The sequence below is a fragment of the Eschscholzia californica genome, unplaced genomic scaffold (assembly GCF_041429995.1).
Source record: "Eschscholzia californica isolate CP2 unplaced genomic scaffold, dmEscCali1.0.p SCAF_1, whole genome shotgun sequence".
NCBI classification, from domain to species: Eukaryota; Viridiplantae; Streptophyta; class Magnoliopsida; order Ranunculales; family Papaveraceae; genus Eschscholzia; species Eschscholzia californica.
In genome coordinates this window covers 22049451-22074822 of record NW_028238198.1, presented here as the reverse complement: position 1 = coordinate 22074822, position 25372 = coordinate 22049451, and the positions used below count along the sequence as shown (strand labels likewise).

The following is a 25372-nucleotide window of genomic DNA, read 5'->3' as shown; positions in this document are numbered from 1 at the left end:
AACTTTACATTTATATATGATCTGGCGGCTCTTCAACCTAGTTGTCCAGTTTTCTTTATAAATTCAGGACTTAATCAATATGAATCCATAAGCACGCGATTATATTATATCTACTTGCTAGTTTCTCTCTCTTACAGTGTCTCATCTCAACAATTAGAACCCATTTGCTTCAACATCTTCAATTACTCATCCTATATATTCTGAATATAACTATATCTAGCACTAGTTTGATCTTCAAAAGGGTGGGTGGGTTTAGTTAATTTGATTAAACCATTTGATCCTCAGAGTTATCTATCATGTCATCATTAACAGGGTCATTGAATTCACCAAGCTTGTGTAACTTCAATGGCCGTCGTCCCAGTCATCGTCATGTTGTTGTTCTTGGTGGTATCTCCCATCTTCCATGGAGCCACTTACTTTCATCTCCAAATCTAGTTGCTTCAAACTTGCACTCTTTCAATAGTAGTATCAATCTCATCACTCTTCAACCAAAGCATAGAAATATCAACATGTAACTCTCTCTCTCTCTCTCTCTCTCTCTCTCTCTCATATTGTTTGTAGAACTTGATCTTGGTAAACATGAATGCAGGAGAGTGAATGCAATTGAAAACATTCCAGGAGGAACTCCACTTCCATCTAATCTACCCCCTGGACCTAATCCATTCTCTGGATGGTAATTATCTTATTCTTCTTCCTATTTGATCATGAATTTTGGGTTTTCTCTCATAGTATTATCTTGATTCTCAACTTAATATTCAATTTTATGTTTAATTAGGTCTAGCTGGCTATTATGGACTCTGATACCCATGCTATTACCTTTCTTCAAAAACAAATGGGGACCTCTTCTCAAAATTAAGAGTAAGTCTAGTTTATCTCCTTCACTAAAAGTTTCCCACATAACAAAAATGCAAACTATTGCAGATGGCACATAACGGTCGCAAATTAAAAAACCGTCGGGAAAAACCACTGCGAACGGAGGAAAAGTGTTGCGTCGGTCTTATAATAGAAACCGTAGGGAGTAACCCGCATTTTTGTAGTGCCATAATCCCTTTTTTTTTGAAGAATCATGTTTTATTACGTAAACAGGATTAAATCATAACACTTTGCTTTTATGAACTTTTGAATCATTTTTGTAGTGCCATAACTCATTTTTATTCAAACTTGATATGATATCCAGAGGAGGTAGACACTGCTATACAAGCTGTGGAATGCGCGGTGGAGGTGGTGGAAGACGTAGCGAGGAAGGTAGATGAGGTGGTGGAAGATGTCGAAAAGAACCTTCCAGAAGGTTCGAAACTCAAGGAAAGTCTTCGAAAGATAGAACATGCTGCAGAAGAAGCCATTAAGGGTGCAGATTTAGCCGAAGAGCTCATTCACAAGGTATTTTACTTTCTACGAAACAAAACTTAAGACCTTTACTATCATCATGATACATTTTTTCTTCATTTTCCTCATATGAACATAACCATATAAAAGAAGGGAGATGCTAGAGTTACAAATGATTTTTACAAAAGAAAGTTCCCAATTGATGTGGCGGTTGTGATATTCATCTCTCAACGGCCTAGATTTGATCAAAGTTTCAAACCACAACCGCCACATCAACTGGGAACTTTTTTTTGTCAAAATCCTTTGTAACTTTATCATAAAAGAATATACCTTTCTAGGTTTTAAATTCTTTTAGTGAAACAACTGTCAACTGGATGAATATATATATATATATATATATATAATATTTGCAAGTTGGCACGCTTCGCTACTCTAAAAATTAATGAGTGTTGATCTAAGAGCGTAACGGGACGTAAAGAATAAGCATATAATAATGAGTACATGAGGAAAAAATTTACTGTAAATAGATCTTGGGTTTAGGTAGAATTATTGTCATTATGAGTTTATTAAATTAAAATTAGTGAAGTAGTTATGGATCAACAGAAAGCTTTATTGTATGGTATATTTGTAATTTCTACTGAAATATTGATAACTTGGAAATGCAGGCAGAAGAGGCAGAGAAAAAGTTGGAGAGTCTAATGGAGGAAGTGGATCATCAAGAACAAAAAGCAGTACCCTAGAAGTAGTCTTAGGGAAAAAAATGTAATATGTCAAATGGAGTTGTTGGGTCAACTTCTAGATTTGATGATTAGTCAAATTTATGTATCTACCCACCATTGGTTTCTTATTGAAGTAGATCATTAATTAGCTTGATTAGTTGTTAATTAAGTCACCATAAATTTATTCAGTCTAATGGAGTTTCTCATTAATTTTATTTTATATGACATAACTTGGACTTTAGGTCTTTTTATTATAAAAGTTAATGAGGGAAAAACCCACATACTCAATGGGCTTTTCATCCACAAAAAACAAGAAGTAAGAGATGATGAAGTGATTTAACTCATAATACTAATTAAACTAGTTGGCTTTGCTTGAAACTTGCAAATGCTCCCCGGCTAGTGTGGTAGTTATGTATTTGATTAAGATCAAACTCAGCCATTAGAACTCTTCATCTTCAAATCCAATTTTATGCAATTAAATTATTTATACAATCCAGTTACAACTAACAAGATTTCTTTTATGTAGACACAGAAATAGAATCTGTAGCAAGATTGTTGTATATGTTCTTGCTTCCAAAAGATACTAGCTTTTACATCATCTTATAATGGGTTCAATGAATAAATTTGGTACCACATCTACTTCCAAACTTTTGGTGGGATATTATATAGGCACCATAGTTTAGCAAAACCCCACACTAACATTCTTGATTTAGACAATTGACTTGGACCAATGAATCAAAACACAAGAGAAAGAAAATTTAAAATGAAAAAAAGAAGATGGCGAAGAAGAGGTTGATGAAAAATGAAAAAAGAAAGAAATATAGGAGTATTACTTTGCTGATGATGGGTAACATCGCCTTTGTCGACAGAGAAGAGAAAATCCAGTTTAACAGTCACGAGAGAGAGAGAGAGAGAGAGAGAGAGAGAGAGAAAAAAAAACATTAGCCATAGAGAGGGGGAACCTATTAGATTGAAAGACATGCAAACTCTGAGAAAGAGAGAGATAGAGAGAGGCTTGATTTTTCGCCTAGCTGCACTTCGAATGAAGCTAAATGTCTATGCAGATGACACGTGAGTGTATGAGGGTAAAAAACGGGTTTAAATCGTAATTGGTAACAATGAAAATAGGTGGTCAACTAGATGAATGAAACCCACCAAGGTCGGCCCAAACATTTGGGGGGGCCCAAGCGCCATTAAAAATTGGGGCCCATGTAAGGCAAATAAATTGTAAAAAAATGCTTATAGGTGGGATTGAACCCTAATCTTCTTACACATAATTCAAAACCTTAACCATTGAACTACAACTCAAATTGGTTTCTAAAGCAGTACAAAATATTATTATTGTTTCACAACTGACATAAAATTGAAAACATTAGACCTTCCGTTACGTTGGGGTCCAAAGCGACCGCTTTGGCTGTTTTGGACCCGAACCGCTCCTGAAACTCACACTTTTTTAGATTTTGAAGGTGGTTGTTAAGTTTGTGGTTATCTAGCTCAAAACTAATTAGCCATGAGTAGAGAGGATCTATGCATTATATTTTTTGTTGCTAGATACCCCTTCTCCCACGGGAGACTATTCTCAGAGTGGTGCATAGCAGTTGGCTGAAATCCTATATCCCAAGGAGGTGCTTATAAAACTTTCCTTGCTTCTTCTTCTTCTTCTTCCTTATCACAACCTTATCCAAATAACTCTTACTAGGGAACGAAACCGAGTGAGAAATTGGCAAGCGTTCTAGCAAATTTTGCAGTCATGGCACTTCGTCTTCTCTGGGTTCCATTAACGTTTTCTAGAGAGAGAAACACTCCATCCCTCTCACTACAAAAATCTTCTCCATCCTTAACCTCTGCATCCTCTCTCTTCTTCTCTAACTCTAATATTTCTCCTTTCACACCCATCACCAAAAAAAGTAAAAACCTTCTTATCTTAAATTTCTCCTCTTCAACGCAAGAACAATCTTCTGATTCTTCAACTACCACCACAATTGAGACACCATTAATCGAACCAGAAATCGGTCCTAAAACTAGGGTACTTGCTCAAAATGTTCCTTGGTCTTGCACAAATGAAGATATCAGAAATCTGTTCCAGAAGTACGGCACTGTTGTTGATGTTGAGGTTAGCTTCATTTCTATTACCTCTCTCTCTCTCTCTCTCTCTGAACTCTCTCTATCTGTTTTAGGGTTTGTTTCCACTTAAAAGATTGATTTTTTTTTCTTATTGACAACATGGGTATTTCTAATTTGTTCTTAATTTTGTGAAAGCTCTCAATGCACAACAAAACCAGAAACAGAGGACTGGCATTTGTAACAATGGGTTCAGAAGAAGAAGCCATTGAAGCTATAACAAATCTCGAATCGTATGTAAGCATATTTACTCCAATTACTAAATGGGTATCTTCTTAATTTAATCAATTTGACTGGTTTTGATTGTCCTTTGATTTTCCCTCAAATTGAAATCTTGTTCATGGATAATGTTCAGGAATTTGAGGGTCGTGTATTGAAACTTGCTTATGCTCATCCAAAGAAAAACAAAACTTCATCTGAGCCCAAATTGCCAAATTATTCTGTGTTTGTTGGTAATTTATCTTGGAAAGTAAGTTCCACAGATCTCAGAGAGTTCTTTGATTCAATGAGTGGTAATGTTGTGGGGGCTGAGGTTATATACCAAACTACTGATCCAAGAAGATCAACTGGTTACGGGTTCGTTTCTTTTCGATCCAAAGAAGAAGCAGAAGCAGCTATTTCTGCTTACCAGGGGAAGGTAATTTTGGGTTCTATTATACTTAGAGGTTTCCTATGTTTCAATCTTGGTATACTTGAATCATGCTCAAATTGGGTTATTGGTGCAGACATTGATGGGAAGGGCACTACGATTGGCGCGTAATCGACGAATGTTGAAAGAAGAATTGAGGGTTGGTGCAGAAACTGAGGAGACGTCAATGGAGCTTAATGACAATGAAGAATTGATAGGTGAAACGTGAAAGTGATGATATATAACTCTTCAATTTATTAACCATGTCTCCGCTTTGATTCTTCACACATGCTTATGTAATATGTGAGGCAAAATTTTGTAGAAATTCGTATTTGTGATAACTCTGCTTATCGAAAAGAAAACCCCAGTATAAACCTTGGTTGATTTCTCTAATTGCCTTTTCCTACATAATTTTCGGGACATTACATTTCTATGTCAAGTTTATGCCTCTGGAGCATATCTTGATTGTGCGATACAAGTTATATCAAAACCCGAATGAAACCATTAGTCTTAATGAGAAACTGAATGAAATTACTACAAGTTTGAAGAGTTAACGAGCACATATGTTGTCAACCGTGTTAGCTTTGGCATAATTTGTGTTTTTTTTTGTGAAAGTTTGAATGTTATATGCATAATTTGTGTGTTTCTTTCTAGATACAGGTATTTTTTGGATATGTAGCTTGGTTTGGTTTAAATGGAATTCATTCTAATTAGGGTTTAGAATCGTATGAGCAACTGCCCGTGAAACTTGAACGGAGAATCTATTACGTGTGGTTATAGAACTCGGTACAATTATTAGTCATCCAAAAGCTAAGTAAGTCAAGTCTTCTATACATATCTCCAATCTTATCTTGTAAGTCGGATCTGAAATTTGACCCGAGGTCTTAATTGACTCTAGTCAAACTTCAGACTATTTGTTTGTCTGAGTCATCTGAATGACTTTTCTGTGCCATATGATTCAGACTATTCAATCGAGTCAAATTCAGATGATGAGGGGAAAAAACAAATAGCCCCCATGTCCTTTCTTCCATTATAGATCTATATAGACATGGTCACATGGATGGACAAATCTTTCCTGACCACCTTATGGGTCATGTAAAGTTTACTTGTTGCTCTCTGAAAACCAGGAAACAAGAAAGTTCTTCTCTCTTGTGGAAGGTTTCAGAGAAGAACTTGATGGAATTTGACCTTAGACTCTTAATATTAGGCAGATATAGCCACTAAATTTACAATCTGATATCATTCTAATATGTTTGTTCTTTTCTGTTTCTGCAAGTGACATTTAGCGGTAAATGTTGTTGCCGTTGATGGCAGATGTTTTGGTTCAAAATGATAGGTTACTTTTTCGGGTTTCTGATTTATGATGAATCAGAAGGATGCCGCAGTTTTGTTCTTGTGTTCTTTTTTGTAGTTGGTAAGATGTTTGCTTTTTTGAAAGGTAATATATGTATCCATGTCGCCAACCTGAGACCTGGATGGTGGAAACCAACTTGTTGAGACCTAGAGGGCGGAAACCAAATTGGTAACCTGAAACCTATAGGGTTGGACGTTATTTTTCTGCAGGCCTTTTCAAAACATCTTATTGACAGCTTGCGAAGTCTGAGCTTTTAAGTCGTATTAAAATTTTAGCTCTAGATCTAAGTAAAAGTTAGGACATAAGTTTAGGATAATTGGCTGTGTTTTTCCTGGTCGATTAAACGGAGTTCATTAATCACACCGTTTTTGCTTCTATAACCTTCTCTTATTTGCTATCTGATAGGTAGTTGGTCCAATTTGATGGAAATCCAAATCACAAGAAACTTTTTTATTTTTTTGATTATGTAACAAAAGATCAACCATAAGTTTGTCCAATTAAGCAATAGTCACTGATTTTTTGTTGAATAAAATTCTCACTTTAGGTAAGAGTTCGAAAATCAAAAGTCTAAGCTAGAATATTAGTGAATGCTATAAATTCTGCCCTTGGATAAGCTCACAAGTAAAAAATTGTGTTTATATAAAGAAAGGGTTTTGGTTTCTTGTGAAGGAATCCAAACCTAAAAAACAAAAGAATAATAAAAACTAAAGAATTTTTAATTGAAACTTAAGTGTTAATCACTCTAATAATGTTTATCCTTGAGTGAAGATTCTCCTTTTCCTTTCTCAAGCAAAAACAAAACTAACTCCAAACATATTATTCCTCTTTTCCCCATTTGAATACCATTTTTATCTTTCAAGGCACAAACTGCAAATCTGAATTGAACTTTAGGATGAATTTATCATCCAAAATTGCTGAATTTAGATTAGATTTTGAAAAGAAACGAAACTCGAGAGGGTTAGAAGAAAAAATCATAAGTAGGTGCAAGAACGGGTGTTTGATTTTAGGGTCTCATAACAGAGCAGACCATGATCATGAAAAGATCATGAATAATGATCTTAATGACTATTCTATGAAAGAAGAGAAGGAAGATATGTTGATGATTACTTCAATTATCTCTAAGAGGTCTAATCTTGATCTCCTTCAAAATTGTGATCTTCCTCCACCACTCAAAGTCTTCCCCGCCGGAGTTGATAAAAATGTTCTCAATTCCGCTAGATTTTCGCCTTATCGCCCGTAAGATTCTATTCACTCATACCCATTACTTTGGAAATTTAAAACTTGAACTCCAAGTTTATATTTTTTGTGTTTTGTATGCAGTGAATTATGTGGAGAAGATGAATCTAATAAGGCTAAAGAACCACTAGGAGTTAAGAAGTTGGAGTTACTTAGAGCTTTGCAATTATCACAAACACGTGCGAGAGAAGCGGAAAAGAAAACTAAACTTATGAACCAAGAGAAAGATCATCTCTCTAACTTACTCCTTAAAGAATCGTTACGAGTTTTCACCTATGGACAGTGGGTGAAATTGCTAGAATTTGAAGTATTGTTAGTGAATTTACGAAAGGAAAAGGAGCAACCAAAATATCCGTTTGAAAAAGAGAAAAGATCAACGTTGGAGGAGGAAAAGGAAGAGGAAGAAGATGGGGATAGTTTAACATGGTGTATGGCTTTGGCTCTATGTTTTGGCATAGTAGGTGCAGGCTTTGTTCTTAGTTGCAGATACTACTACTTATTTTGAGTTTCTTTCTTTTTTTAGAGTCGAAACTTGTGTTGGTATATGTCCTTGTACTATTCAATATCCAATACTGTAACCAAATACAGAGATGATGATTTATTGTTCTGTAATCGAATATTATAAAGATATATATATATATATATATGTATTAGAGATTTGATATCCAAATCACTTGGACCACTCCAGGAATATGATTAATTTCTGAAAGTTGAGTTGGGGAATTGAATCTCTACTTGTTTAGTTGTTTTCCCATTCAACCCTAGGGTTAAACAGTTGCAAGAAAATTAGGTCAAGACCCAGTCACTGTTTTATTAGGTCAGGAATAAGCGGTTTTTACAGACTAGCTAATAGTCTTGTAAAAATAGTCCCACATGGCCACATAACAAAAAAAAAAATATGAAGTCATGATATCCTAAGGCAATTACTGTCAAAGTCCAACTTTAGTTTTGATTAGTGAAAGGAAAAAAATAGGTGAGACCCAACAATGGAAAAGAAATAGCAGAGTGAGAAAGTAACAAACATAATGTAAAAAAGAATCTCATGTATTATACTAATCAAAATAGTAAATACAAATAAATCTCAATCCATCTCAATAAACAAACTAAAAAAAAAAAAAAAAAGCTAAAAGATAAAAGAAGGAATAATAATAATATAGTATCTGAATGTGTATACCCCCAAATCAGATCTACATCAAGAAAGTAGCAACGGCAGCAATGAAGGTGAATCCGGCAAAAGCAACACCGTTGGATGAAGCAGAGTTAGATGAAGGAGGTTGTGAGGGAGATCCAGATGGAGATGAAGAAAACCCAGATGGAGATTGAGCAGATGATGATGGAGATGGAGTGGGTGATGATGCTGATGGAGTTGGTGATGAAGTAGGAGGAGCAGGTGGAGATGATGAGATTGATGGAGTTGGAGCAGATGAAGGGGATTTTGTTAATGGTGATTTAGTAGGAGCTAATCCAGGTGATGAAGAAGGACCTTGAGCCAATGCAGATCCAATTATCAAAGCAAACATCATCAAAACAACAACTTTAGAGAAACCCATCTCTGTAATTGATTTAGGTAGTGAAAGAAGAAGAAGAAGAAAGGGAAGTTTTCTGTAAGGTAGAGAGAGAAAGTATGAGTTGGGTTGATGTTTGTGGAGAAAGGAGTGGGGGGGTGTTTATATAGAAGTTGTGGCGAGGCGGTGTTCAGAGACCCGTTGAAGTTTCTCTTTTTTTTTTGGGTGTTTCGAAGTAAGAAGAATACTACCCGTTGAAGTTTCTCTTTTTTTTTTGGGTGTTTCGAAGTAAGAAGAATACCGTTGAAGTTAGAGAGAGAAAAAGATTCCTTAACACGTAACGCCTAAAAACCTTTACTTGTAAGTAATTAGGGTTTGGAATGGTCAACAAAGATACCGCGTAACCCAACTATGTATCATGGTGGAAAGTTCCAATTTCCACCACCTCATTTGACATGAAAACTTCATACAAACTTTTTTTCTACCTTAGGTCGGTCAATATACACACATAATATAGCAGCAATAATATTTTCAATAAACTGTTTTGCCTTGTTATCTTGGACGATAGGCCCATACCACAAATCGGCAAAGCAGCCAAAGCTGCTACTTGGACTCCAATACAATTTTTTTTTTTTTTGAATCGGTGAGATGGGCCCAATTTTTTCTTCATATTTGTCAGCTGGACTCAGACACATTTAATAATGGCTTCTTAATTGGAGTTTGATAGTCTAGATTAATAGTACCTAACACTATAATTAGATAATTGTCAAAATGCAACCTACTGCTTAGTGGTAAAACACCTCTTTTTCGCCTACTGTTTAACTTATACCTATTTCCAAATGTTAACATTAAAGTTCCTAGTGGATCACACTCCTGACTCAAAAAAAAATTCAAATATATGCCCCAAACTTATTACTAATTACACTATTTCGTTTTCTTTTCTTTTAACAAAATATCTGTCATATAAATATATTGCATTAGTGATTGGGGTGGGTCATTTTTTGTCTTTTTTGTGAGGCCATTGGCTAATTGTCACTCTCGCGTTGGAGTTACAGATAACCCTAACACCAACAAATCACAGTATCTTTTTTAGATTTTTACCATCTCGTAGAGAGAAAGTATTGCTCTGCAAAGTTAGCTGGTCTAGTGTCTATGCCCATTTTTTTCGTTTTTTGTTGAGAGGAACATGCCCACTTCATGTGCAACTAAAAACATGATCATGGCCTTTGTGTCAAGAATAAACAACTTCATACTTTATGTCATCTATGACTCAATAATAAGGTTTAAGTTAACACAATAACAGCATTTTGTCTTTTCATTTTGTTAGGTCACCAAAGTTATCCATCCTTGGCTAATGTCACACTTAACAAAGCATTTGAACAATAAAGTATAGTCATTTCTCAAACTAAAGAAAGAGTTAATTCCTATTTGACCCCCTACTTTGTGATCAGCTTCAAATATGGCTCTCAAATTTCTGTAAATTCAAATATAGCCCCTTAAATGCCAAAACTACCCCTCCTATTAATGTATTTTCAAAATAAAATAAAAAAGAAAACCTAAATTCCACCTCACTTCCCTCTCCACTACTCATCTCTCTCCACGTCACCTCACTCTCCAACTCACCTCACCAGTCTCTTCAACAGACCAGAACTCTCCCTTCGCCGGAGTTTTTAGAGAGAGATGAGAGAATTTTTTTTTCTTTTTTTTTAGTTTGAAGGTCGTCGCCTGGAAAATTTTCTGGCCGGCGAGCTTCATCGGAGAAGAGACTGGTGAGGTGGAGAGAGAGAGAGAGGTGACGTGGAGAGAGATGAGTGGTGGAGAGGGAAGTGAGGTGGAATTTAAGTTTTCTTTTTTATTTTATTTTGAAAATACATTAACAGGAAGGGTAGTTATGGCATTTGTATGAAAATAGAGGGCCATATTTGAATTTACAAAAATTAGAGGCCATATCTGAAGCTAGTCACAAAGTAGGGGCCAAATAGGAATTAACTCCTAAAGAAAACCCCTAACGGCCTAACCCAAATACTTTGCCTCTTCTCAAAAAAGAAAAAGAAGAATGCATTATACATTGGCTCTTGATAAGTCTCTTGACCTGCTCATAGCCCAAATTCTAATGTGAGAAAGGTCCTAACTAGAAAATAAAGAAATAAGTCTAAAAAAAATCATATTTCAATAGTTAAACTCATTTTTAGGTGGGATGACACTAACAGAAGTGTCAAGAGGCAGACTCACTTGGTCTACTTATCAAGGTAATAGTATAATCCAAATGTATGGATTAACTTTTATTACTAATTCCCCTCATTTCACAATTACATAAATTTAAATTTAGATATAAATAGGGAATGGACTCTTTTCGTGTACCTTCCTTAGATTTGTGCGACAATAAATTACTATTAAAGATTAATCCTTACATTTGGGTTTGTGGGTCTATCAACGTGCCCCAAAATTACTTTTGGTACTTCTATTGAGTGATTGACCGTGGTTAAGTTCCATTGACTCACGAAACCTATAGGTGTTCTTTTAGGCTCAAGTCAGTTCGGGGGTCTCGGACCCTTCAAACTCCATCTTAAAATAAAATCTCATTCATCAAAGAAGAAGAAGGACCCTTTTACTGTTAAAATCTATAACATAAAGCAAATGAAGGACATCAAACCCTTTTGTTGTAGAAAAGAAGATCAAACGAAAAACAAAAACAAAAACGTAACAAAGGCAGCAAATTTAGGTCTCAAAGCCGTAAGAAGGCTCAGAGCTTCAAGCTCCAAAGCTCTAAGTTTTTCTTGCAAGATATTTGAAGAGAGAAAGAAGAAGAAGATACGAAGAAGAGTCAAGGGGGGTTCGCTCAAGGCGCGAAGAAAAATTTTGGATCCGCACGGAGGCGCTTACAAACAGAGACCCTAAGCAATTTTGGTGTGCGTCCCTAATAATTTGATTTGAATGGAAATAGGGGCACTTCAAGAAATCAAATAGCTAGTCCTCAACATTAAAGGGTCAATTTCATTTTAACCTCGTAATGATGACCAACTCACTAAAATGATCGTCTAATAACCAGCTTTTACGAGATTGAGAAGGCAACTCTTTAATACAAAAAGGGGGACCGTAGATGGTCAAAAGTTTGGCAGTCAACGGGTCAAAAGTCTGGAGTTTTGACGGGTCGGACGAATGCTCTGGGCACCGACTACGTGTCGGAAGGACCTGCAAACAAAAAGAGACAAACGATCGTGAAGTCGCTGGACACCAAGATGGTGTCGGCTAAAGGGGGTTCCGACGGTCAAGTCAGCTATTGGATCAAAGATAAAATCGAAAAAAAGAGTAAGGGGGTAACCATCGTCAGATTACTTTGGTAACTCAGCTCGTAGAGTTGTCGGAACAGATCTCTACGAAAAAAATACACTTATAGTCTACTCGAGAGCAACAAATTTGATGATGATGATGATGGTAGTAATGAGGCAGAAACCTTCTACTCATTTGTATCATGCAACAAGGGTCTAGTCGTAAATCAGATTAAGCAATAAGGTTCAAGTCGTAAGTACACCACGCAATAAGGGTTTAAGCGTAAGTAGACGATGTAATAAGGTCTAGTCGTTAGTTGTTGGATCATCGGCTAGCTCTTATATACGTGAAAGCAAGGTAGCCTTCACTTGCCAGAGGAAAGGTAGGCTGGATCTTAACTACGGATAATTATTTCGTCTAGCTCTTACCTCCCGACTTCTAAGACTATAGAAGAATCGAGAGGAAAGAAGATGAGTAGAGTAGAGTGCTTCTGTCAAATATTGGATGATCTTGTTCATAAGTTGTCTCCTCTAAAAGTGTTAGATGTGAAGATGAATTGATGACGACCAGTTGGTTGTAGAGATGATATGACAGGTTGATCCGCTTAAGTGACGCGTTAGTCATTGAGATGATATGACGGATTGATTTTGCAGATATGTGCTAGTGTACCTCTGGGAGTTGACTAGGATGCAATAAGCTATTGACTATTAACGTATATCTCTACGGAGTAAATAAGAGACGCGTGTCTTTCTGATGATTGTTGATCACACGATAACCTTCTAGCCGTGTGATGTTGGGTGCATCCGTAATAACTTGGGCCATTATCAAGCTTTGTCACGGGCCTTGCTTGCTCAATGGGCACCCAACCCACTGTTGGATTTCGTAAATTTTATCCTTACGAAGCGATTATACCTCGATTTTAAAAGCACTCATAGGACGGATATTTGCCCATACAAAACAGGAATTCAAATTGCATAAAAGAGAAAGTGACAAAGTATAATTGAAAAAGAATCTCATATATAATAACAGGAGTACTCAAAATATTACATATAAATCAATGAATCCATCTCAATAAACAAGATTAAAAAAAAAAATCAAAAAGATAAGATAGAAGAAGGAATAATAATATAGTATCTGAATGTGTATACCCCCAAATCAGATCTACATCAAGAAAGCAGCAACGGCAGCAACGAAGGTGAATCCGGCAAAAGCAACACCATTGGATGAAGCAGAGTTAGATGAAGGAGGTTGTGAGGGAGATCCAGATGGAGATGAAGAAACCCCAGATGGAGATTGAGCAGATGATGATGGAGATGGAGTGGGTGATGAAGCTGATGGAGTTGGTGATGAAGTAGGAGGAGCAGGTGGAGATGATGAGATTGATGGAGTTGGAGCAGATGAAGGGGATTTTGTTAATGGTGATTTAGTAGGAGCTAATCCAGGTGATGAAGAAGGACCTTGAGCCAATGCAGATCCAATTACCAAAGCAAACATCATCAAAACAACAAGTTTAGAGAAACCCATCTCTGAAATTGATTTAGACAGTGAAAGAAGAAGAAGAAAGGGAAGTTTTCTGTAAGTTGGAGAGAGAAAGAATGGGAAGTTAGAGAGAGAAAGTGTGAGGAGTTATGGGTGGGTTGGTGATTGATAAGAGGAGAGTGGGGGTGTTTATATAGAAGTTTTAGTGAGGCGGTGTTTAGAGACCGTTGAAGCAAAGAGAGATTCCTTAACACGTAACGCCAGAACGCGTGGGACACCCCCATTCCTGGAATTTTCTACTACGGAAAGTCTTTACTAGAAAATTAGGGTTAATTGACTTAATTCTAATTTGGTCCCAATACATGACCAACTAAAATTTTTGCACCAATATATTTCTAATGTTTTAATTTTGCCCCATACTTATAATTATGTTTGTCAAAATTGAAAAACAATTTATTCTTTCACTTTTTTAACCCCTATTTCACAAAAAACATTTTTCCCTATCCTATCTCTTTCTAATTTGTCGAAATGTCATGCCCGATAGAGTCACTAGGAAAGTCTGATCGACTATTGTTGACGATCTTTACCATTAAGCAAAAAAAAGAAAAAATACCTCTTTCTTCTCACAACCATCACCACCAGATATCTTTTTCTCTTTCTTTTATAGATTTCAACCTAAACGAGAGTTCAAACTCTCATATGGCGACCAAATTAAAATTAATCCGGAAAATTATGATGTTTCCAAAACTATTACTATGAGGAACAATTTCTGTTTACCTTTAAGATGGACCTCTCGTCTTTTATATTTGATCAGTTTCAAATTTCGCCAACTTTGAAATGTTTGTTTAAGAAAAAGTTATATATTTTTCCAACTTTACAAATCAAATGAGAGGGTTTCTTCTTACTTGTATATATACTCTAAAACAAAAAGAAAAATAAAACATTTACATCTACCTCTGAAGTTTCGTAATCATAAAATAACTTATGACAAACTAAACTTTATATAAGAACTTCCAATTTTGGTTTTTTTTGTCAGACATATCGCGTGCAATATTCTTGTTCATTTTCTCCGCTTAATTTTCAATTTGCCATGCTCTTTTGTTGTTTTTTCGTATTGTTGTAGTTATTGTCATGTTACCTAAAGATTCCTCCTTTAAAGGGATCAATGATGTCACCTGGACAAAATAATTAGCATCAATACAACATTATCGTCTTTTTCTTTTTTTCCGTAAGTGTCGAAGTGTACAATCAGGGACAGAATTATGATCAAAGATAAATGGGGCCAATGTAAAATGAAGTCGGTTATTTTTTTAATTTAAAATTCGTGTTACCAATATTCAACAAGACTAATCGATAACCTTGGTTTGAATGTAAGAGAAAATATATTGTACACCCTTTCTGAACACACCTAGAGAAGTCTTGAAACACATAAATAAAATAAAAAATACGTTGCCATGAGGGAAAGTCAGTTGAGTTAAAATCACAAAACTCTATCAAGAAGCTGCTAGCAATTGATATTATCTAATTCTTGTGAACATGATTATAGTAGATTGTAGTGGAGGTCATTTGCGGCTAGGTCGAAAGGAAACATGACCCGCTTCAGCCTAGCTGTAGTTCTATCCCTGTGTACAATAATATTTTTTTTGTTGAAACTGTGTACAATAATATGTTTCAACAAAAGAAGAAGTGTATCATTCTCAAGTAAGACCAAATATGAAAATAACACACATAATATTTGATAATAGATATTGATGTAAATAATGAGTTGTTGACAAATAGTGGGAGAAATGAAATGAAGACAGATGTTACAGTTAATATACAGGAGATTTCCATCATATTTTGGTTGGAACACACTTTATATTATAACATATTAAACCTCATCAGAAGAACCTCATAACGTGCATACAAATATTTTAAAAATAAAAATAGTAATTTCTACTGGCAATGGCTGGACCAACCATAACAAGACATGTTATCACATGTATCATGTATGTGAGATGAGCAAACTCAGGAATTTTAGAGAACATGGGTTGGTTTTAACATCATGTCAATAATTGACCTAATAATAAAAAAGGGGAAGGGTTAATTTCAAATTCGCCTCCTACAGTTCACCAGCTCACTGTTTTGACCCTCAAAATTGTCGAATACGATTTTTTGGCCCCTTAACTTAAAAAACTGTTCATTGGATTATATCAGTTGACGTTTTTTTATAACACTTCAACTTCTAACCAATTTGTAAAAATATACTGTTGTAGTCTTGTTATTATCGGCATAATACTCTACGTATTTGCCAAAAATAAGAAGTTTTATGCCGACTCTAAACACTTCTATCACTCCGTCTAAATTTTGACAAAATATGTGCGACAGTTGGAAAGTATATGTAACTTTTCCTTTAAAGTAAGACGTTAAATTCTTCCTAAATGATAATATCCTACTCATTTAAAGAAGGTAGCCACACATATAACCTTCAAAACGCGCGAATAAAAATACAGCAACAAATAAAAAATGTGAAGAATTTACAAGTAAAAACGAATAAATAAAGAAATAAATGAATAAACACTAGAATAAAAGTGCAAGACTAATGTAGTTGAAAACTAGAAACTTAACAAAAGGGTATGTATGGTCTCCTTATCATGATGATAGAACATGCTCATAACGGTCATAAAATTGTTCATATACTCCCCTAATTATTCGATATACACTCACACACCCTAATGTGTTTTAGGTCTAAGAGATACAATTTAATGTGTTATTTTTCTCTTATTATTCATTCCAACCTTGTGTATTGCCGTAGCCCAACCTGAGAATGAACGAGCCTAAGCCGGACTTCGACCTAGGCCTACCACACCCAGGTTGGAATACTGCTGGACTGGGCCCATGCATTGAACCATACAACCCCAGTCCGGCCCAGGACCAAGCCTGACCTGCTAAACCCGGGGCTATTAAAATGGTTGTTCTGTGTTTGTGGCATCAATAGACTTGCTCTTTAACATGATGATGACTTACGAAAAATAGGAATTCATATTCTTTATAATTATTATTTTAAACCAAAATTAGATTATCTATTATAATAAAACAACTCAGTCAGTTATGGGAAGTCTGGCCGTCCATTTTTATTGGAAGTTTTATAAATTAAATCAAATAGAAAGATATTAGTGTAAATCGACCAAAATCGGTTAGGATACCTCTACAATAACTAAATCGACATATCTTTATTACTCAGTGTTCTTTGTCTTTTCAATCTCCAAAGGATTTTTCTGAGGAATTTTAAATTCAATGTGATTTAGAATTAAATCTCATCTCAGGCGTTAGGCAAGAGGGATTTGTCGTGTCCTACGGCGGAAACCTAGTATTATAAAATCTAGACCACTTTCGAGAAATAGATCAAATAACTGAACAATCCTCTTTTATTCAAAATAAAAACAAATTGAATTACATAGAATGATTTGAACGGTTTCTTAGCAAACACAAACTCATCACAGTGACAGATCTTCAATTCCATAAACTGCATTTCATATGTTAGCCAGGAATGTTCAGTTTATTCATAATCGTGCTAACAATTTCGAATAAAAAATCTAAAATTCAGACAAGCTCTAACAGCCAACATTACTGAAACAGATCCATATCGGCCTCGCCCATCTTGGTTCCTTTGTATCAATTTGAAACCTCATGAAGATGATGAGCTCTCTTCTGAAATACTGCTTCTATTGATTAAACCAGTTAGACGACCGTTAAATTCAGAACCATATATATGCCCCATTTTCGCACGTTTTGTTTCCATATATCTCTTGTTTTCTTTAGTAATTAAAGTTAACAATGGCACCCTGCCTGAAACTGCCAAACCATAACCCTTTAGTCCAATGTACTTTGCTGGGTTGTTCGTCATCAACTTCATCGTTCGAACTCCAAGATCTCGTATTATCTGTATGAACAGGTAGACACTTCAACAACATGAACAGAACTCATTCTGAGGCTGGTTTTAGTTTCTTTTAGCAAGAGAATCATTAAGACTGCAATCGCAGTTCGAGGGATAGATCTTTGACCCCTCAAGTATTCAAAGGAATGTAGTATCAGACATCTAGGGGGAGCACCCGGAGTCTGGTCCTATATGTGGAAGTTCAAGAATAGCAAGTGTCGAGGACTTTTGGGTGGGCCCATGGAGCATCCGTCAACAACGAAATATTCTACCCATTGGACTTGGGCTTGCGTGGCAAATGAATGGATAATATTAATAACTGCTAGGGCTTGGGGCGTCACATTACACGAGAGGGAAGAGCTCAAATGTATCTCGACTGTGCTAACTGGGTATAGGACTCAGAGAAAAAATATTTGGAACTTTCGAAAAACTAAATGGTTAAATAAAAGGGTACCTGAGCACCGAGTCCATATTCTCGTGAATCCACGGGCAAGCCCAACTCCTCGTTGGCTTCAACAGTGTCACGGCCATCGTCCTGTAAGTTGTAGGCACGGAGCTTGTGACCTAGACCGATTCCCCTTCCTTCGTGTCCACGAAGGTATACTACTACACCCCTCCCAGCTGCCTCAATTTGCTGCATTGCAAGTCCTAGTTGATTTCCGCAGTCGCATCTGGCCGATCCAAATATGTCTCCAGTGAGGCACTCCGAGTGTACCCTCACTAAAACATCTAGTCCATCTCCAATATCACCCTGTTGGATTATAATAGATGATTAAAACTGAAATCCATGTCTAAGTCGTTTGACTGATTTCATTCGAAAATTTATTCTCTTAATGCGATGGAGAAATACAAGAATCATTTTGAATTTAGACACTAATAGAGTAATATAAAGGGTGATTCTAATCAAAAAATTTGCTTACTTTAACCATGGCAATATGCTCAATCCCATCCAACACTGATTTATAACAGTAGGCTTGGAATGGTCCCCACTTAGTGGGTATACGTGCAGCAGCAGATCGTTCCACCAAGTGATCCCGTTTCCTCCTAAATCTGCAACCATATTTTCAGTTATGCACTTACTCTGTTTAAAGAATTGAACAAGAACCGAGACAACGTTGCCCCATTCTTTTGATCAAATTACAATTACCTAAAAAAAAACACAGCTTATTCAAGAGAAAAACCTACTTAAATAAGTACATCTAAATACTTCCCCTTGAAACTATACCTGATTAAGTCGGCAATCGATACAATTTTAAGGTTCTCTCTTTCAGCAAATTGACGGAGTTTTGGCAACCTCGCCATGGAACCGTCGTCATCAACAATCTCACATAAAACTGCAACCGGGTCTAAGCCCGCTAGCACGGCAAGATCCACAGAAGCCTCTGTGTGCCCAGCTCTTTTTAGAACACCCCCTTCTCTGTACTTCAAAGGGAAAATATGACCCGGACGGTTGAAATCCTCGGGCTTTGAATCTTTGGATGCAAGAGCCTGTATGGTTGTTGCCCTGTCACGGGCTGACACTCCCGTGGTTGTCCCATGTTTAGCATCCTGTAGATTCAAACTATAAAGTCAATCCAAAGATGATGAAAAATTCTATCAACGTGAAAACTGAAACGTGTTCAAAATTCAACTACCTAAAGAATGAAAAGAAATTTCATACCACCGAGACTGTGAATGCTGTAGAAAGTTTTTCTTCATTCTTCTTGTCCATTACCATCAAAGGAAGTTGTAATCTTTCCAGATCTTCTTCTTTCATGCTCACACACACAATGCCAGTTCCATGCTTTACTATAAAAGCCGCATCTTCTGGTTTTACCAATGATGCTGCCATTATCAAATCTCCTTCATTTTCTCTATCTTCGTCATCAACAACGATGACCATCTATAAGAGCAAACAGAAGTTATGAATGATTGAGATTAGTCTCACATAGACGAATTGTACTCTCAGTTTCATGAGAAAGAAATAATGCATAGGAACTTTCCACTCATTGTCAACTGGTTTTGAGTAGGATGTCCACAAATTTAACATGGAACCAAAGCAAAGCCCAACGGCAATACGTGTTCCACATAAAGCAACAACAGAGAGAATGTGTTAGACACAAAGAACCTCATATGTGAGGGGGCATATGAGACTAGTCCCAGATGGACAAAAAAGGGTAATCCTAGTACCAAGAATATATATCTAGGACCTCTTCAATCATTGCCAATTGCTTTGAGTTGGATGTCCACAAACTTAACAATGAGCAAACAATAAAATGATCAGATAAAACCAGCTAATAAGAGAACCCACCTTTCCCTGGCGAATGTCTTCGATAGCCTCAGGAATGGAGGCAAATCCTGCTGTGGGAGAATCAAGATAAAATTCATCCTCATCAATGAAAAAATCATCAGTCACAGGAGTAACCTCAGCTGCAAGTGTTCCAAAGGCTATAGCATCAGGTTGCATCTCTACACCACTTGATAAAACATCACCTTCCCCGGAGACAATTGCAGCTCGGACTCGAAAGTTACCCTTCAGACTGAGTAATGGTTTTGGGCTAACGGCGAATAGGTCCAATGGATACTGAAAGTGTGGCCCGTTGGAAAAATTGAAGCATCTATACTCTCTACAGAAACAAAGCCAGTTATTAGTTGAAACAAAACGGGAAGAACATAAGAACCCGTAAGTCGTAAAAATCTTAAATGCATTATGACTAAAGCTCTATCATACATTTCAGCACCAAGATGGATTCCTGTTCCAGAGCAAAGATTATAAATGCATATTTACTGAATACCAAAAAACAGCATGAGAAAATGAAAATTTAGCTCTTACAATTCTTTTAGCCTAAAACCCACTAAACCTGGAGTTGAAGAGATTGATATGTGACATCTTTTCTAGACCAAATGAACCCTTTTGATCCAGTATAAGGAAAATTCTAAAATTCTGGTAACTGAAAGATGGAATTCTGTTCCCTGCTTTTAAGTTTCACCCACTTCTCTAGGACCCTCATTTCTTTTCTTTTTTTGGAAATTAACTTCATTAATGCCATCCGGCTAGTGAAAAAGATACAATGAAGTTAACAGAACATTCTAGGATCCTTATTTCATATAAAATTTAACCTCATTCTAGCACAATCGGAATATTTTCAAATTAACCTCGAGAATTTTTGGGAACAATTCGGATCTGTTGAGAACAGCCCACAAGAACTAAAGTTAGAACGTGTATCATGTATATAAGATCATTGTGTCAATCCGCTAATATGGTATTAGAGCTAGATCCCCAACGTGTTAGTCCCAGTGGCCACATGTGCTTCACGTAACTTAAGTAAAAGAAAGACATACATTAAGCTCAAGTCCGCTACCCGTGAGAGGGTGTATTAAGAATAGTCCACAAGGACCAAAACTAGCCTGCGAACCAAGTATATGAGATTCTGTGAACAAACCACTCGTAACCAATTGGTTTTGATTTGGAAGCTTACAAACTTAATACGAACCTAATGGCTATAGTAATTACGGGAAATCAAACTAAAGCACCATTTAGTCTCTTTTTGGTTATCATCCACCTAAAGAATACTCAATCATTTATCTTCATCCTCCTCAATAACTATTTGATACAGGGCTTGTTATATCACTTGAAGACTCACTCAATGTGGGTAATGGTGAATTGAAGGTCCTCCAGTATGCAAAACAAAAATATTAGCTTATAGAATGTAATTGCTCAAAAAATCCATCAACAAGTTCAAACCCTAGAAATGCTTGAAACCAATTAGTAGTAAAGATATCAAATTGATATAAATATGAAATACCCACTTCATGAATTGAGAACTCAAAATAGCACCAAATAAAATTTGGGTTCTTCCTCACAAAATTCATTAGTATTACATAATGAAAAATCTAAAACTGAGATTCCAAAACCTGAATCAGAAAGAATGGAGAAATGGGTAGTAGAGCTTACTGTGAACGATGGAGAGCCAAAGTTGGGGAAGAAAGATTGATTGAAGAAGCCATTTTTCTTTCTCTTCCCTCCTCCTGCAACCCAAGATAGATTAATATAGTAACAGTTTAATTTGATTCAGATTCGTTTATTTCTTTTTCTTTTCTCTCTCTAAAATTCAGCGTCAGCCTCTACAGTAATCGGAATGTTACTGTAATTTAGAGAGAGAAAGAGGAGGAGAGAGGGGAAATCCAATTTGGGTTTGATGTCTCACAAATCAAAATTAAAGTTAAATTATTAAAGATGACGATGATGATGTGGGTGGGTGGACGACCGGCCCTGAGCCCCTGACCACAATTTGACGAAATAACGTAACGGTTTAACGATAATTGGATTTGGATCATAGTAAAAAAACGTTTATTTCTAATTCTGCACCTTGGTCCTTGACTCCTTGTATACAAAACAGAATCATAGAAAAATCTTCACATAATCTTTTGTACGGCCCTAATTTGGCTCTCAACTTGACATCTAATTCGACTTTGATGTCATACCTAACAAATAGCAAAGAAAACTTGTAAAAAATTTCATATCTCAACGAAGAATATAAAAGATCGTATAAAAGCAAACAAGCCAATACCTTGTTTGATTGCTCCAAGATATTAGTGACAAAGAATGGATTCGATTCTGTATCTAACTATTCTCTTCTTGTGATGAAAAAGTTGATTTCTTATGGGAAGTTGCAATCTTTTTTTGAAAGAAGAAGGATTTTAAAAACCAAAATCAGCTGGCCGGTAGGTGGAGTGAATGATTTGAATGTACCACTTCTTTTTTTAGTCCTATTTTTATAATGTTAATAACCATGAATGGGTATGGGTACCCGTATGATTGTGTATTGTCCAACGTCTAGATGATATTGGTACCCGAATGATTGTTGTATCGTCCAATGTCTAGATGATATCTGTATGTGTATGGGTACTTGTATGGTTGTATCACGCCGTGTCAAGATGATATGGGATTTGTATACGGGTACTTGTATGGTTGTATCGCGCGATGTCAAGATGATATGGGTATATATGTGTAAGCCCGCTCGTTGTATCTCCTGTGTCTACATAATATTGGTGTGTGTATGGATACCCGTATGGTTGTATGAGTTGTTGTCCAAATGAGATTTTTAACACGCAAATATCAGGTCATAAGCTTTTTCTATGTTTGAATTAGAAACGTCAAAGAGGTACAATTAAGAAGAGTATCAAACTTTTATTAGTAACAAATAGAGAACGTGGATCTCGTATCAGGAGAATTAATTTTTTAAACAAATGAAGATTGTGGTATCATAAGATTTCCCACGAGGAGCACGCAGCCAAAGGAGAGTAATAATATATGTCCCCCCTGATATGGCATTTAAGTCCATCAGAATCACCAGATTATGGTATGAATTTTAGTATATCTTCCTTTAGATATTGGTGATACTAGCTAACTAATGGTATAGTATTTAACTTCAACATTTGAGATTCTAATTTGAGCTGTAAAATGACTATATCAATAACAGGAAATTGGGCTGGAGACCCAATTTTTTGTTTTTTTTTGTCAAAAAGACAAGTTATCTTTTTTTCCTTCTAGGCACCATGAAAAGTTTGGAAATAGGCTTGAAGGACAATTCTAAAAATCCCTTAATTTTGTATACCTGAATTGACCTTTGTATAAAGGAAAATTTTAGAAACACCCTCAGATTGTCCAAAAACCCTCACATTTTATATAATCTTACTTCTTAGTTACTTATTTTGTTAGGGTTTGATTTTGCGAAGCTTTGCAAACTAGTTTGCAAACTGATTTGCAAACTGGTTTGCACTACTTTGCAAATTGGTTTGCAATCTGGTTTGCCTTGCAGAGCTTTACAAACTGCTTTGCAAACTGATTTGCAAACTGGTTTGCAATCTGGTTTGCCTTGCAAAGCTTTGCAAACTGATTTGCAAACTGGTTTGCACTAGTTTGCAATCTGGTTTGCCTTGCAAACTAGTTTGCACTGCTTTGCAAATTGGTTTGCAAACTGGTTTGCAAACTAGTTTGCAATAAGGTCAGTTTTGTCTTTTCCCTATATTAGATAATTTACAAAAATGCCACAGGGAGCTGAAGCCCATAAAAAATTGTCCAATCCTTTTTAACCAAAGGCCAAAGTTTTTAGGGAGTTTTGGCCAAATTTCCCTATCAATAAAGGATTTTGTTATTGAGCTAGTCTTATTCAATCCGTTGAAACTATCAGGCATCAACTAATATAACGATGCTAGGGGTGTGGCTAGTAATTTAAAAATCTGGTGTCAAATTTTAGTGGAGACTCTAGTGAACTAAGTAATGGGAACTACCTAAAGAGATTGAAGTAATTTAACTATAAAAAGAAATAGTGAATTGTTGATGAATCTAACCTCAACATAGGACTTAGCTATATCACCGTCCTAACACATTTTCAAAAAAGTTTATGAACTGTCGAACCTAAAATCTCTAACACAAAATTCAAAGATACAACTAACTAAGCTATTAGTATTTTGTTGTCAATACGGATCAACCTTACCTCTTTTAGGAACTTCCAGAAAACAGTCCCTTGGGGTGGGGGATTCTGTCCGGGCGCAAGGCGACTCCCCCCACCATATGCCCTTGAATGGAGCAGCGAAAAACTTTATAATGTTTTGGAACGTCAAGTTAAGTTCTGAAATTGATGATTTCTGATTTCAAAGAAAAACACCAGAAAACTGTTGAGATGCTTACTTAATTGACTCCTCAAAAAATTTAGAGAAACATTTCCGTGTAATAGATGTTATTGACTTTCTAAATTAGTAAAATATTTGTATTTAAAACCTAAATAAAAAATTAAATTGCAAAGAAAATATATTATTTTTCTACTAACATAAAATATTAGACCACTAGGATTACTACAGTAATTCATAATTTAGCTATACTCTTGAAGAGATGATATAAAGATAAACCTGATTAGAGCCCTACAGGCCATATACATCTACCCTTAAAGGTCATCCTAAGGGACTTAGAACGTATCTAATATACCTCTACTTTATTTATACTCAAGTTTAATAAAGGCCGCTAATTTGGGAAAATACGAAAATTATCCGGCGTGCAAAGACTTTATAAAAAAATTGGTCAATTTTAACTGACCAATATATTTTCGAAGTGTTATGGGGAAAAAACTTGTGTTTACCATTTTTTCTCCATGCCAGTAGAGGTCGTCGGTAAACTGTCATTGTCAGCAACCTTAAATGGTTTTTTTTTTCAAATCTTTCTCTCTTATCTATCCTTTTCCGATCACCAAATCCGACCAGCACTAAATCCGACCACCACCACTCCTTTTCCGATCTTTTTTTCTTTTTATCTATGTTTCTCTTAAATTATAGCAACACTAAAACATGAATTAATACCAAATTCACTTGATGAGATCAAGAACCAAAGTAATTTAAAAATGTAAACTTGGGCATGAAACGTTTTGTCAAATTCCTACGTCAAAATTTCAAATTGGTAAGGTAAAACCTAATCTTGATTTTAATCATCTCTCGAAGAAAAACAAATTAAATTACAACCAATGAGAAGTTAATCAATGGGGAAAATTTATGGGTTACCTATTTTGAGTGCTAATTCTATAGATTGAAAATACCCTCGTTTCTGTTAATTCATATTTTTGCCCTAATAATTCCTCCAATTTCTACTCATAATTTCTAACTTTATCTCTCTGAAATTGACCAATTCCTTTCCTACCCTCATCCTATTTCAATCAATAGAATTAGAGAGAGGAGACGGAGGAGTAAAGAGAAGAGAAAGATGAACAAAGTGTTGGAAGGAGAGAAGAATAAAAAAAGATGAGAAAAATGGTGGTGGAGAGGGACTGTGAGTGTGAGATACTCAGA

General features: G+C 35.9%; 6 protein-coding genes across 8 annotated transcripts; 3 read left to right on the top strand and 3 right to left on the bottom strand.

Annotated features, from left to right (window-relative positions):
• LOC147565165 (uncharacterized) lies at positions 1-2272 on the top strand. The gene is made up of 5 exons (XM_086666546.1): positions 1-511; positions 590-673; positions 776-858; positions 1178-1380; positions 1992-2272. Exons 1-5 carry the CDS (start codon positions 297-299, stop codon positions 2064-2066), a joined length of 660 nt encoding a protein of 219 aa, XP_086522672.1. The 5' UTR covers positions 1-296; the 3' UTR covers positions 2067-2272.
• Positions 2273-3610: 1338 nt separating this feature from the next.
• Positions 3611-5187, top strand: LOC147565164 (RNA-binding (RRM/RBD/RNP motifs) family protein). The gene is made up of 4 exons (XM_086651664.1): positions 3611-4158; positions 4305-4403; positions 4522-4803; positions 4892-5187. Exons 1-4 carry the CDS (start codon positions 3796-3798, stop codon positions 5021-5023), a joined length of 876 nt encoding a protein of 291 aa, XP_086507790.1. The 5' UTR covers positions 3611-3795; the 3' UTR covers positions 5024-5187.
• Positions 5188-6719: 1532 nt separating this feature from the next.
• On the top strand, positions 6720-8054 carry LOC147565163 (uncharacterized). The gene is made up of 2 exons (XM_086651665.1): positions 6720-7384; positions 7469-8054. Exons 1-2 carry the CDS (start codon positions 7041-7043, stop codon positions 7887-7889), a joined length of 765 nt encoding a protein of 254 aa, XP_086507791.1. The 5' UTR covers positions 6720-7040; the 3' UTR covers positions 7890-8054.
• A 358-nt stretch (positions 8055-8412) lies between these two features.
• LOC147565162 (uncharacterized) lies at positions 8413-9216 on the bottom strand. Its single transcript, XM_086651667.1, has one exon. It carries the CDS (start codon positions 8932-8934, stop codon positions 8572-8574), a length of 363 nt encoding a protein of 120 aa, XP_086507793.1. The 5' UTR covers positions 8935-9216; the 3' UTR covers positions 8413-8571.
• A 3940-nt stretch (positions 9217-13156) lies between these two features.
• LOC147565161 (uncharacterized) lies at positions 13157-13819 on the bottom strand. The gene has a single exon (XM_086651666.1). The coding sequence runs from the start codon at positions 13681-13683 to the stop codon at positions 13321-13323; it is 363 nt and encodes a 120-aa protein (XP_086507792.1). The 5' UTR covers positions 13684-13819; the 3' UTR covers positions 13157-13320.
• Positions 13820-17027: 3208 nt separating this feature from the next.
• Positions 17028-22620, bottom strand: LOC147565160 (bifunctional riboflavin biosynthesis protein RIBA 1, chloroplastic-like). 3 transcript variants are annotated; one of them, XM_086651663.1, is made up of 9 exons: positions 22105-22289; positions 21903-22018; positions 21489-21562; positions 19845-20160; positions 19215-19436; positions 18780-19102; positions 18475-18604; positions 18009-18305; positions 17028-17560 (listed from the first exon to the last, which is right to left on the bottom strand). In XM_086651663.1, exons 3-9 carry the CDS (start codon positions 21539-21541, stop codon positions 17306-17308), a joined length of 1596 nt encoding a protein of 531 aa, XP_086507789.1. In that variant the 5' UTR covers positions 21542-21562; positions 21903-22018; positions 22105-22289; the 3' UTR covers positions 17028-17305. The 3 variants fall into 3 exon arrangements, with proteins under 3 accessions (XP_086507789.1, XP_086507788.1, XP_086507787.1); XM_086651662.1 differs by lacking the exon at positions 21903-22018 and having other exon boundaries at positions 22105-22620; XM_086651661.1 differs by lacking the exons at positions 21903-22018; positions 22105-22289 and having other exon boundaries at positions 21489-21752.
• Between the last annotated feature and the right edge of the window lie 2752 nt (positions 22621-25372).